This window comes from Protopterus annectens, chromosome 7.part1 (assembly GCF_019279795.1).
Source record: "Protopterus annectens isolate FY-2018-M chromosome 7.part1, PAN1.0, whole genome shotgun sequence".
NCBI lineage: Eukaryota > Metazoa > Chordata > Ceratodontiformes > Protopteridae > Protopterus > Protopterus annectens.
The window spans coordinates 164484380-164498888 of NC_056740.1; the positions used below are offsets into that span (position 1 = coordinate 164484380).

At 37.7% G+C, this 14509-nt stretch overlaps 1 protein-coding gene across 2 annotated transcripts in view; it reads left to right on the forward strand.

The window, feature by feature from the left end:
- Positions 1-14509, forward strand: part of FGD5 (FYVE, RhoGEF and PH domain containing 5) — a 1722626-nt gene that overhangs the window by 1617598 nt on the left and 90519 nt on the right. For both annotated transcript variants that reach the window (XM_044078612.1, XM_044078611.1), the window contains one exon: positions 1343-1445. In XM_044078612.1, the coding sequence (XP_043934547.1) occupies positions 1343-1445 (103 nt within the window). The remainder of the gene's footprint in view (positions 1-1342; positions 1446-14509) is intronic.

Sequence of the window (14509 nt, forward strand, 5' to 3'; positions counted from 1 at the left end):
GGAGCTGTTAACAATTCTATTGATCAGCCTTGGCTTGTAATAGTTCTGAAAAAAAATCATCTTGAAACCTATGAGATTCATTTATCATAAATAACTCACAGTCTGCAGAAGAAAAACAATCACACAGTGGTGTGACACAAATATAAGTTTTTTTGGACCTAATGCTGTTCTATACCTTCAGTAATGTTTAATATGGTGAAAAGGCAGTTAGTTTAGAGATTGAAGGCTATGACCTATTAACAAGCTGCTCCATGTACTCCAAATTTTGATCCCCTGAACTTACATTTGCCTACTGTTTAATGTGACTAAACAAATCAGTTATCCAGACTGTGTTCCTGGGCTGAGTCTGAAAAAGGTCCACATGCATCATTGCCCTACCTCAGTCAACAATTACAAGTACAATTTAATTAATTAATTGTGTAAATAAATAATTAAATAAATAATTAGGTTATTCACTGAAGGCAAAAATGTCTGTGATAATAGATAGTGTAAACAAACACCAAGGACTTCTATAACCCAAAAGAGGGTGCTTATATAAATATGAAAGATAATCAAAGGGGCTTTATTGGCTAAAATATAGTGCAAATAAGTACCATACAATGCTCAAGTTATACAAAAACCTAGGGAGTCTGTATAAGTGGTAGTCAGGGCTTTCTTTACACCTGTAAAAAATGGCTTTAGGGCTGTCATCTGTTGTGACTCCTCAGTAGTGCAAGAAAGTACAAAACTGTACATAAAAAAGGAAATGGTGGAATGCCTTAATAAAACAATTGTAGTAGGAAAGGAGTGAAGGAAACATTGCAGTCCTGAGATTCATGGCCCTAATGAGACATTGTTTAATGTTGTTGCAGTAATGCTGGTATGGATAAGAGTGAAAAGGTTCATAAAATGATATAATACATGGACTGCATCACTAGTCATGTGACACTGACAGGAAAGATCTGATTGTTCATTGCCTAAAGTAGAAATTCCTTTGCATGGAAGAATAAGTTATAGAGTAATGTGAATCAAAATATGCCAGGATGGTGAAACATTCAGAACAATGTTAAGAAAGAATTAATTTGCTGTATGGGTAATGGACAAATGTCACTCTCTACTAGATAAAGTGGTTGTAGCCAAAATATCTATCGGATTTAGGAATATATAGGACAAATGCATGCAAATGTCCAAGGAGCAACAGATTTATAGGAAACAAATTCAACACCATTACAAGCTTATATAAGCAAGCTAGATGAGTCACATATTTTTATTTGCTGAATATTTTTTGTACACCCGTGTAAATAAAACTTGTGTAATGGACTTGATGTTTCTAATCTGGTTTTGGTCTTTTTATGTCTTGCAGATTGTGTGCCGAAACTGCTCAAGGAACAAATGCCCTCTCAGCTATCTTAAGGATCGCCCAGCCAAAGTCTGTAATGAATGTTATGCAAAACTCACAAAAAGAGGTTAGTTTTATCTTTATTATTTTGATGCATCACTACAGTCAAATCTTAAGCTTTTTTCGCAGAAGTCTCCTCTCCGGCACTGAAAGTATCATAAATGTGTCAGCCTTCCCAAAGGTAGTCAGTGTGGGAGAAAGTTTACAAATCTAATATTTTCTTTTTCCAAAAGGAGCTTGTCTGAATGTCTGTGTGTTTGTCTGCATGCAAAAAGTCTCATTGAGTCAGAAGGTGTTAAATGCAGAGCAACGTACAAAGTGCCCCCCAGAAGGGAAGGCAATGGGTGTTGTAACATCAGCAGAGACCGTAAGGAAAAAAAATAAATAAATAAAGTTGTGGAAATACAAGCTAGGAACTCATATAGCAGTTGGAAGACATCCAACATTGCTAACACCTTTGCCCAACTTCAGTAATTCTGAAGTAATATTTCATAGATAAACAGGAAAACAGTGCAGTTAGCAGGAGTGACATAATTACTAATATAGCCACCATTACTGACAAATACAGATTTTGTCAGCAGATAAGGATTGTTTGACTAACCTTGTCTATCCATAACACTGCATTCTGGATAACCTACAGAACCTATTTAACTAACAACATACTTGCTTTTTCTTTCTTCCACTATAAATAATAATACCATATATTGGTCCAATTTTTTTTAAATTCTGTCACTGTTTTTAATGCTACCATTTTATTTCTGTTTGCTGTTCTGAAGAACATGTCCAACTTACCTTTTGAACTTAATTGAACTAAGCGTCCAACAAGTTAAGATGAGTACCATTCCTTCTTTCCTTTAAACCTTCTAAATTGTGTTTTGCCTGTCTGTAATGGACCAATATGATTCAGACCTGATTCCTGCTTATCACAATTGCTTGCCAGGATAGGATCTAGTTCCACATGACCAATAAAAGAATAAATGAGCAAATAAAAGGAATGATATTATTGATTAAATAATCATTTAATCATTTATGTCTTTCATCTTTGCATTTATTCTAAACCATACAGTTTTCATCTATGTTTTATTATCAGTGTTCACCAACAACAATTTTCTCTAGTTTTCTAATACTTGTCTGCCACCTTTCTTAACATGAATAATTATTTTACAGTAACTCAGACATTTAGTTTGCTTTCTAAACTTTGACTTGATTAATATTAATCGCAGAATTTCCAACATCCAGTAATTAAAAACTTGATTATACTTTTATGGCAACAAAATCTTTCCCAGAATTTTAGTCCCCTGAGGTGTGCTTTAAATTTTTTTCACATTCATGATCTCTTCTTAATTTTATTAAACTTTCCATTTCTCCAAGAACACTCAGAGTGTTTTTAATACCCTACTGTCACTCCCATCACATTGTCCATTTCTTCCTTATCCTCTTCCCCTCTTTTAAAAACATCATCCTATTTGCTTTCTTTTTCTTGCCAACAATACGCAGATAATCCCCATATATTTCTTTCTTATACAGATGTTCATAAAATGCTTTTCCTTAGTTCTTGTGAGGATTGGTAGAGAAGGACCAATAATGAAGAGGTTAACTAGAAAGAGAGGTTGAACAGGGAAGCTGTGTCACTCTCTAAAAGAGTGTCTCAAAGTCAGTAAATGGGAAAGAAGCTAAGTACTGTTACACACTCCAGAGAGAGAATACACTGGAGTCACGCAGTCAAGAAGGTGAAAAGATGGAACATGGTTAAAGATTGTATATCGGTGTTGTTACTGTTTGTAGTTTGTCCACTCCCAATCCAGAAAATTTTATTTCATATCATTGCCCTGAGTGCTTCCCAGTCCTGGCACATCTTTAGTCAAAGTAATATGCAACTTACTCTTCCATGCAATAGAATTTCTACTTCAGGTAATGAGCAATCAGTGTCACATGACTAGTGATGCAGTCTGTGTATTATATACTATGCTGTCTATTCATCTTTGATCATAAATTATTTCTTCCTCATTCCTTTCCTACCTCATGCTACAATCTTCAATCTATGATTTTACTGAATTATAAATCATTAATGTTGTCCATTCCCATGATGTTACCAGGTCTTCCTTTGTGTCATTACTACTACCTTTTAGGTATCACTTAGGTTACCTCTAAACCTTTGGGGGTGGCTCCATAATGAAGCTGTGAGTGTTCTATGGCTGATCCTTGTAAGTGCAGTGATAAAACATCCCAGACACCTGACTGCAAACAGTCACTATGAAAAATATGACTAAAAATTGCATTTTTGCAGGGTTTCCTGCTCCCTTTAGCATAGAAGCATGTATACCAACTCCGAGATCACATGCATTATTTTAGGGAAAACAGAAATCTCTGGTGTACTGCTTTAAGTGTAAATCCTGATATTTCCACATTATTGATTGCATACAGAAATGACAATCACTGGCGTGTTGAACACAAGTCTGGCACCCTTTAGGAATACTCACTTCTTTTTAAAACTTTGCCTCATACTCACTAAAAGACGCTCTAAATATAATACAGTCATTTCCTGCATGGAATATAATCAATGATAGATTAATTATTCCCTGCTTCACGTACTCCTTCCCCAAAAGTCCACCACACCTCACTACCTCTAAAAATATAATACATCATTCATTTAGTCTCTTTTCTTGTCAATATATAACCATTTGAGTCCTCAGTGCATCCAAATAGTTAATAAAGGGTTTTATTGTTTCCTCTTTTCTATGTTTCTGGAAATATGCATTCATAAATTCAAAAAATCTCTTTGTTAAATATCATATCCAGAATTAGGATTCTGCCTTTTACATGTAATAAATAATCTGTATTACTCACTAACTTGGGTCTTTCAAACTAATCCTAGCCTTGATGTTCCTCACCCCCCCCCCCCAACTCAAACACAAACACACCTTAGTTAGGAATATTGCAAAATACTCTTGTCATAATTTCATCATCTCATTCTAGTATCTTTCTGTTTTTAATACTGCTATCTTTATAGACTACCCCCAAAGTATATAAAATATACTGTCTGTTAATTCAGTTAGCTATGCCTCAAATCTAACCTTTTTTATCCAGTTCTTATAAATCCATTAGCATTTTAAAATATCCATTAAACTAATCCACCTAGTAACTGTTTCCTCTTCTTATTGTCTTTTATCACTATCCTTACCAACACCAATACTCTTTTAACTGTGTTCCATCTTTTCGCCTTCTTGACTGCGTGATTCCAGTGCCTTCTGTCTCTGGAATGTTTAATAGTACTTAGCTTCTTTCCCATTTACTGACTTTGTGTCACACTTTCATCTCCATCCTCACACTCTAGTTATCCTTCATTATTTCTCCTTCTCTACCAGTCCTTTCTCCCTTAGCAGCTCCCCTCTCCCACTACACAGAATCCTTTTTATTATTTTTATCTTTCCTTTATTTTTCTTTTACTTCCTCCTCTTCACCTGCTTCTGAATCAACTTCTTAGACTGTTTTCATCCTTCTGTTTATCTTCACGTCAGCTACATATGCCTGCAGATGCCTTTGTAATTATGTGGATCTACCACTTCTAGGACATTGTTGATTTTTCAAGGGCAAACTGGTAAAAATATTGTATGTGATACTTTCATATCCTTTGCTACAACATTTGTTGCACATTCTCAGCTACTCTGTGAAAAATAATATCCTTATGTCCGTCCCTGACAGCATTACATTTGCAGGTGCCTCACTTCCTCCCATCTCACCCCTTAGTTAATTTTAAGGCTTTGGACATTTGTCTGCTGTACAGGTAGTGCAGCGTTTGCATTTTATTGATTTTTCTGATGATACCACATCTGCGCCCAGTTCTGTACCAGTATAATCTCCTATACTGACTGCAAAACTGAAAAAAATGCTGAAGTCTCTATCAAGAAATCTGCATAATTCAGCAATGTGTGTCTTAGTTTAATATTGGAGTTCCAAATTATTTTTTCTTTTCCTCTGCATTTAAATAAGTGTTCTGAATTATGTTGACTGCCACACAGAGACCCCATTCCAAACTGCTTGTTGTTATTCTCAGCTGGGAAGGATGCATGTGTTTTAAATCACTGCTTGCCCAAACTGTCTGTCAAAAATATTTAGAATACATGTATTGACTCTTTTTTTGTTCTGTGGGAGTGTTTTTTAAACATTGGACTATCACTCTATGTCTGAGCAGTCTATGAAGGACTTCCAACACATTTGTGAGTGGTACTGTGTAATTTTGACATCTTATCTGCTTATCTTAAAGGTCCACACCAATGTTTGTATCTGTATTACATGTTTGTCACTGTCTGTGCATACAGCCATTGGTTCATGTTGACTACTGAGACTGGGAGGTTGTAGGCATTTGAAAGTGCAACACACCCAAGCAATCTGGCATTGAAAGGGTTACCTGCACTTGGATGAGTGTAAAGAGCATGAGTTCAAACTAGTTGATTTCTATTTCCAAAGTCTGAACTGCTCAATCGCTTTTTACATAGGAAATCGTTGCCAGGGTTGTTTCTGTTTGTGATCTGTTGGTGATTCCAAGTGTTTGGGGTTTTCACTTTTCTCCTCAGCTGTACAACTATAGTGCTGTTATATATTAGTAAGGAGCAAAAAATACTTTTTTTTTGCCTTATTGAGCTGAAGATTTAACCACTTTGTTTCATCTAATTAAAGCTTCAGTGAACTGAGTCTCAATTAAATTTATTGTAAGCTCATTAAATATGTCTGTATTATAAGCTGTGCAGATTCTTTATTGTATCTGATTATCTTGAAGATATCATGTCCTCCCTGTATTCGTATGGGTTTCCTCTTGGTGCTTTGGTTTCCTCCCACATTCCAAAGACATGCAGTAGGTGAACTGGACACTGTAAACTGGCCATAGCTGTAAGTGTGCTGAGTGGAAGAAATACCACAGCAGGGATAGCCACCCGGTGGTGTAAACCTTGGCTCCAAATGATTATTACTGTTGAAGTGACACCCCAACCTCACATGCAAAAATGGGAAAAGAGGTTGTGGATGAATGGATGGATGTATACAGCTACTGGCTCTATTATCCTGCTCAAAAAAAATACCATAGTTTTAAAATCACAGCATACCAAAGCTGTTCATCAACATTTATCACTGAAACAGAATATGCAGCTTTTATATTACATTTACATGCTTGTACAGATGGTACCTCATATACATAACCCGTAAATGGTGTGTCACTGCTTTATCCTTTATTGACCATTAATTATTGTTCCTGCATATAGCTACTAATTTCATCAGCCTGGTGGGAGGAGTTGCAAGAATTTTAAAAGTGTGCAAAGGCGGTGCTAGAACCATTCAGTAAAGGACATTTTGAATTGTAAGTAGTTCTACTGACAGTATTTATTTACATCCATCCATCCACCTATCTATCCATCTATTCTCTAAACCACTTGCCCTACTGAGGATGTGATTATATTTAGCTAAGAAGAGTACACCTGACTTCCATATCTACAGAAATAGGCTTCGACTCATCCTACTGGATCTCCAGTTATTCCCATCTACATGACAGATATAGTCTTTACATACCCTGAGACTGCCTTGGGAGGGGGCCAGCTCCTAGTGGGCCATGCCTGGAACATCCCCTATGGAAGGTGCTCAGAAGGCATCATTACAAGGTACCCTGAACCACCAAAGCTGACTCCTTTCAACATCATTACAAGGTACCCTGAACCACCAAAGCTGACTCCTTTCAACATCATTACAAGGTACCCTGAACCACCAAAGCTGACTCCTTTCAACAAATAGGAGCAATGGCTGTACTCTGAGATCCTGCTAGATTACTGACCACCACCTTCATTTACAATGAACAAACCCAGCTATGCTGTGAAGGAACATAACAGACACACGTGACAGAAATGATCTCATTCTTTTGATCACCACTCAGAGCTCAGGAACATAAGGACAGCAACACAGACTGACCTGTAAAATTATAGTATCTTCCAATGACATTCTGACCACTGCCTAGTGCAGAATATATTGCACTGTGACTGCTGCAACCATCCATTGGCTTATTTCCCTATTCTCATGTACTTCAGTCATGAAGTAGGCTCTAGGATACTTAAAGTCTTCCACCTAAGGTAACTTCCCCTTCCTTATCTGCAGAGAGCAGTCCACTGCAAGCCTTTTAACTGGACATGTTTTGGAGGTATATACCAAATTTCTAGCTTGATTTACCCATGTTTATGAGTTACTTGTTTCTTTTTGGAAGTTTGTGCCTGTTTTCAATCTTGAGTTAACAACTTTCTAAATCACCCCAAATCACTCCATCACATACAATTTTGAAGTTGCTTAATACAAAGGATGCCAACATCCGTGTGCTTAGTACATTGGATACCAACATCCGTGTGCTTAGTACATAGGATACCAACATCCGTGTGCTTAGTACATTGGATACCAATATCTGTGTGCTTAGTACATAGGTTACCAACATCCGTGTGCTTAGTACATAGGTTACCAATATCCATGACCAGCATAATACTGGCATCAATAATGTAAAGAGACAGGGCCCACATGTTACAGCTCTCTTTTTGAGAAGCAAAAATAAATTACTTTGTGAGGAAGATTTTGGCAATATCATTCATCAGATTCTACAGATTTTACACTGTGATAATATGCTTATATTTTGTATCCTTTTTGTCATGCTCTGTTTTTTTAAATGTGTTTCAGAATAGCATCCCACAATCCTACTGGAAGTGGCAAGAGTTACATGTTATTTGTTTGTCAAATGTTATGCCAGTTAGAGGTGTAGATTTTGGCTGGATGGTGTTGCTTTTCAGAAGTCTCTAGTTATTTTCAGTCTCTGCAAGTTGAGAGATACAGTTCACTCTTTTCTTGGAGGGAAATATAACCTTTGATTTGGAAGTGCTGATTTTCATATCAATCATTTCACAGTCAAGAATGAACTACTCTATTGGATGCTGGAGATCACAGTTACTCGAGGCCAAGGGGACAGGAACAGGAATGCAACCCATATTATGTTCACAAATTTAAAAAAAATCTCTAGATATTGGCTACACTTTGATATCCTGTTCATGAAAACCACAAAAAGGAGGGTAGACAAAACAGACCACTCCACTGTGAATGCATTTGACTAAACATTGAAGATACAGTCATAAATCTCACTCCTTAACTACAAGTACCAAATGGCATGTAGTATTAGCTTTGGGACCCCATAGTCCTGCAACACCTCCAACAAGACATTCCATGGTACATAATTACATACCTTTTCCTGGTTCACAAAACACATATACACAGTACTAGACATCTGCTGTGACCACTGATATTTTTGCAAGGATAGAGTTGATTTAGTGCTCCATGACCAAGACAGCCAAGATAGAACGAATATACATTACTCCCGCTGAATAAAATTAACGACTGTTGGATGAAATCTCTTTATCAGCCTTCTTGTACTATGGCACAGTCTTTTCCAAGTAGGTTAAAGAACATGGTCCCTCTATAACTTGAACATACCCTCCGATTCCACATTTTTAAAAATGGGGACCAATATCTAGTTTGCTTATCCAGAGATACTGTCCCATCATTCCACTCAACATTAAATTTCATTTTAACCAAGACACCCAGACAATATCTATCACCTTTAACATTTTCAGCCAGATCATTATCTACTACTACAGCCTTGCCACAGCAGAAAATTTTAAGTACCATGGTGATGTCAACTTCAGACGTAGAATCAATCCCCCCTCCTGCTTCTGCCTCTGTCTCCTCAAAGGAAAACATGTCTATTATATTTAGCTTGTAATTTTTCATAATCCTCAAGCACAACTGATCAAGAAGACAACTTCCATAAAAAACACTCATCAAAAAAAGTAAATTTGCATGGTAGCAAGCCCCTCTGCACTCTCCGTTTACTTCAGAAACGCTGGAAAATTGCAGGAAAATGCTGATGAAATTGTGGAGCATTTTCTGGGAAATTGAGCAGAAATCACAGAGAAGCAGTGGTAAGTGTGCATGTATAGTGCAAGTCATTCATTGAGAATTACTGGAGATTCAGACTGAGGCAGGACTGGGGAAGAAAGGTGCAGTGGGATGGACTAAAGTGGTGTGTGAGGACAAATCATTTGCTTAGACGTTAAAGGATCAAAGGAGGAAGGGATGGATACTTGCTATTAAGACTGAGGAGTAGGATAGGTGTATAAGGAGTATGGATATTAAAAGAGGTATTTCAAGGGTTTACACTATGCAGTATAAAAACCATACTACTGAGGAAGGTATGTTAGACCACTGTGTGAGGGATTGGAGTTGACAGTTGAAGAAAGGACGCAGTTAAATAAGTCTATAGGGAAAGGGGAGGTGTTGTCAGCAAAGCATTGTATGAAGATGGATAAAGTGGGATGGTCTGATGGGCCCAACACACAATTTTATGAAGTAGGATGATTGGAAGTGGAAGAAGGACTAGTTAATGTATTAATTTATATCATGGTGGAGGGGAGTTTTCCTGTCTATACATGAAGCTACATCACTGGTACTACCTAAGAAGAAGGGAGAGCTATAGAGCCCTGCAAACTTTAAACTAATCTCCCGCTGTAATGTTGATGCTCAGGTTTTAGTCAGATTTCTGGCAGCTATACTGGAGAGGGTGACTGGGACGGAATCACTGTACTTTGTTAAGAAAGACGTTTTCAATGAACTGTTGACTGCTAAATCATATAGTTTTGTGATGCAGGCTACTAGGAAGAACTCTTGGAGAGCATGGGTGATATTATTGAATATTCAAAAGAATTTTGACACCCTAAGTTTGGAATGTTACTGGTTAGTGTGAAACAGATTGTAGAGAATAGGCCTTTTCTAGGACCAATATCAGCTGTATATAAAAAAACCTAAAAACTTAGATACTGGTAAAAGGAGATATATCTGATGAGGCTGCATTCTGGAGGGCAATGTGGCAGAGATGCCCACACTTGTTGAGTCTCTTCTTAATCGCTAAGCAAAAGTTGACAATAGGAATATGAAGATATTTTAAGAGTCTGAAATACTTAGGGAGAAGAAGTAGTTTAATTCTGTTTGCTGATGAGTGCACATTGTTCTGAGATGCATTGAGTGATCATTCCCAGGTATCTGGGACTAGTTAATATAGAAAGGAAATTGGTTTATGTTTTCACCCCCAAAAATCCCTCATGCCAATACTATAGGGGATCTGGGGCATGCAGATCCTTTGGTCTATGCCTGTCAAAGGGTGGGGGAAAGTATTTGGGATTCTGAGTGTATACAACATTGTGGAAAATTAGAAAGAGGAAGTGGGAAGAGATGAGGAAAACGTAGGTAGGTCATTTGGTAGGTGGTCTCAATGAGTTGTCTTTGAGGGAAGGATCTCAGTTATCCAAATGATGGTGGCTTCTGTACAGTTTTATTTATGACATAATTTAGAAATATGGCCTCAGGGCATGAATATTGATGAAATGCAAAGAATATGTGAATGTTTTGTGTGGAAAGGGCAAAAGGCTAGGTGGGACAAAGGAAGCCTAAGAGCTGAAAGCAACAAAAGATGAGTAGAAATGTTAGATTTTAGTAAGTATGCAGTAGCTTTTGATTTAAATCAGAGATTTAAGGGCTTACAATTTGAAAAATTGAGGTGGTTTGGATGGAAAAGGGTGAGAGAGGATGATGAATCAGAAGTTGTATAAGAGACTGAGTACAGAGGTTAGCAGTGTGGAAAGAGATGGAATGAGGGTTTTAAATACCTTGGGCTGGAGGCACATAGAGCATACAAGGAAGCACTTGTGGAGTGGGGAAGAAGAGTTTAATATACATACAGAATCTGGTAGACCCTGTAAAGAGTGATGTGTTTATTTGATTTGCTTCTGCAAATCACATTTTGGACTGAAAAATAAGGATTGGTTCCTATATAAGGTGGTCTATGCAAGATAAATAAAAATACATCAGGAGGTGATAAAAAACATAAGGAAAGGCATGGAAGTATATTTGGTTTGGAAAGCAATTGGTTTTGAATCGAGAAAGGTAGGAGTAGAAGATACTACAGGGTACTAAGGAGGAAGACAGCAGATGACAGCTTTGATAGGATGAGGAATAAGACAATAAAGGAGGACAGCAGCTGGAGAAAAGGATGGAATATGGATTGTATATGGAAGCAATATTGGCAAGAGTTAAACAGAGCAAAAGTGGTAGGTCCAGGATCTGACTTGTATAACAGTTTAATACATAAGTGCCATGGAGTGCCTGATTGTGGGAGCAGAACTGTGTGAAAGATGGTAATATATGGAAGTGTTTATAGCCAGGACAGACAGTAGGTATATGTGGTGGGAGCATACAGTAGTGTCAGGAGTACAGATGAAGAGAGGGAAGGGATAGAGGCAGGCCTATGGTAAGCAAATGACCAGTGATTGGATATTCTGGGGGGTTTGGTAGTGATGCTTGGGTACTGCGATCAATGTTGATGTAAGAGCAGAAGCACAATTGATGGTGGGTGTGGTGAAAAGGAAAATAGTGCAGAACTGGAAGGTTTCAGAAAATGTAGCCATTGAGTCTTTGGAGATAATGGGTAGGGTATTTGGGTGAGAATGATAGCAGGGAGTATGAAGGAGGAAAGTGGGGAGAGGGATTTGACTGGGAATGGAGTGCATGGAGATGATTCTTAAATGGGTGGAAAAAGAAGACATGGGGTGTTGACAAAGTAGAACCTCAGATGTGTTGCCTAGAAGGAGAGCACCTTAGGAGAATATGATAAGGGCTTTTTTTGTTAGGAAAATTGAGGAGAATAGTATGCTCTGCAAAAGGTCTCTTAATTTGGGGGTTAGTCTTTAGTGAAGGAATCAGCCATGAGGATAGCAGAATGGCTTGTCCAAACTGATGGCAGTAACATGGAATATGATAAATGAGAGTATTGTAATTACATTACACAGGTGTAAATGGGAATCAAGTTATCTAATTATAATCTTTACACCAGAGGTAGTAGGAAGTAAAAGAAAAATGAGAGATTGTGAATGTGTGCTGTGCTCTTGCATTGTTCGTTATATATTGTTGTTAAAATTTTTGATGCAAAAGTAATAAAAATAATTTAGAGAAAAGGTACTTCTAAACAATGGCCAAGAAAAGGAATTGTATAGTTTCTGACACTGGTGACACATCAGTACATTTAAAATTAATGCTTTTCATAAAATGAGTAATAAAAAAAAATAAGTACACACCAATCTATGAGTTACTTGCACAATCAGCTCGTGTTCAGGTAGCTGTCACAAATTCAGTGACATCTTAGAACTTCCCTTATGTATGTATGTATGTATCCATGTTTTCCTCAAAGCCAGTAAAGCAGTCCTAAACCAGTGAGACACCTACCTCAGTAATGTCTATCACTCTCCTGCACTTGGTTGAAAACTTGAGCTGCTGTACTACCAACTACACCAGCTCTTGCAACCATATTGTGTGCGCCATTTGACCAGACAGGTTAGTGTAATAATATTCCTGATGTGACAGTTAGTTTATATAAGCCTGTATGTACACCTATTCACCATTAAGTTCAGTGCTCACCTTCCAGTCTTCAAATTCTCAAAGAAAGATGCTCATGCTTTCTTGGTGCTAGCTGGGATATCCTAGACTTTCCTTTTTGGACTAAGGCTGATCCATTCTTTCCCAATACTGAAGACTATGATAGAATGCCTATATAAAAATACAGCTGTGCACATACCTAGTAGATGTGCAGTGTTATTTTGTTTATGTTCTGTGATACAAAGTAAATGTGCATCAATCTGTTAAACAATGTGCTGTCATACACTCAACATGCCATTAGACAGAATAATGGAACCAACAAAGCCTTTACTGAGCTGATGCATGTATTCACGGTGAATTTCACAATCGCTAACTTGTAGGTGAAATATTATTGGACCTATCAGAAGCTTTCAACACTTTCTAGCATAGCAACTTACTTAGACTCTCAAGAACACCAAAAATAGCCTGGCTGTTTGGTGCAGAGATTTAAAACTACGTGCTGCTAGAGCTAAATCCAGCACCAGTCCTGGGTTTGATTCATACAGCTTCTATTTCCTTACTGCATTCATCTGAGGAAGTTACGTAATCAGGCATTGCTTCTTGATTGACCCTGATGGGGACTGTGTCTCCAGTGAACCTACAAGGTTAACAATTATTGTTTTACTAAGTGGCTACATACAGCTCAGATCAGATTTGACGAAATGGAACTGCTTGCACCAGCACAATGCCCTGTTGCCACTGATGTAATACAAGGCTCAGTATCTGGCCCACTTCTCTTTACCATCTTTGTAAAAAATATGTCATGTAACATAATAAAACCAGACTTCTACAATATGCAGATGACTCCACAATTGCCATTACTGGTTCTATTCTGTAGAACCCTTGTTTTGTATGCTATCATTCTTTCACACAATTGAGATATTATTAAAGTGAATGGGTCTGCTGCTAAAAGCCTCAAAGACAGAAATAACATTTTACTCTTCTAACCCCCCCCCCCCTCCCCAGAACTGCTAAGCCCCAAGCTCTTCCTGGCCCTCTGCATTCTCTGTCAGATAACTGACTCCATCTTACCTCAGTCAGTCCCACACAGGGTTGCCAGATGTCCCTATTTGAGTGGGACTGTCCCGGGATCAGCAGGCCAATCCCAAGTCCCACAATGCCAGTTAAAATCCCAGCTGAAACAGCTGAATTGAAGAGAAGAGGCTCCACTGTGTGAATTTTTAATTGGCTCGTATACCGGCATACAAGCCAATCAAAAATCGCAATGCAGAGCCACTTCTGCTTAATGCGGAACAGCCTGTTCCGCATGAACGAAAGATCTTTTTTTTTTCTTTTTTTTTATAAATCTGGCATCCGTGTCCCACACCAACTATGGAAGTTGCAAAAACTAAGACTCTTGGCATTACCCTCAATAACCAACTTAATTTCACTTCCTCTGTACCAAAATGTGTGTAAAAACTGACCTTGCTTTAGACAAACTGTACATGACTAAATCATTCTAACAGCCAAAACTAGTGTGTCCAAAGTTAAATCCTACCTTCTATCCTGTCTTGCATACTCCTAGATCTTTAATAACAAATCCTCACCATTTCAAAGCAAACTTAAGCAGCTTACAAAAGATGCTCCATTTTGCTTCTG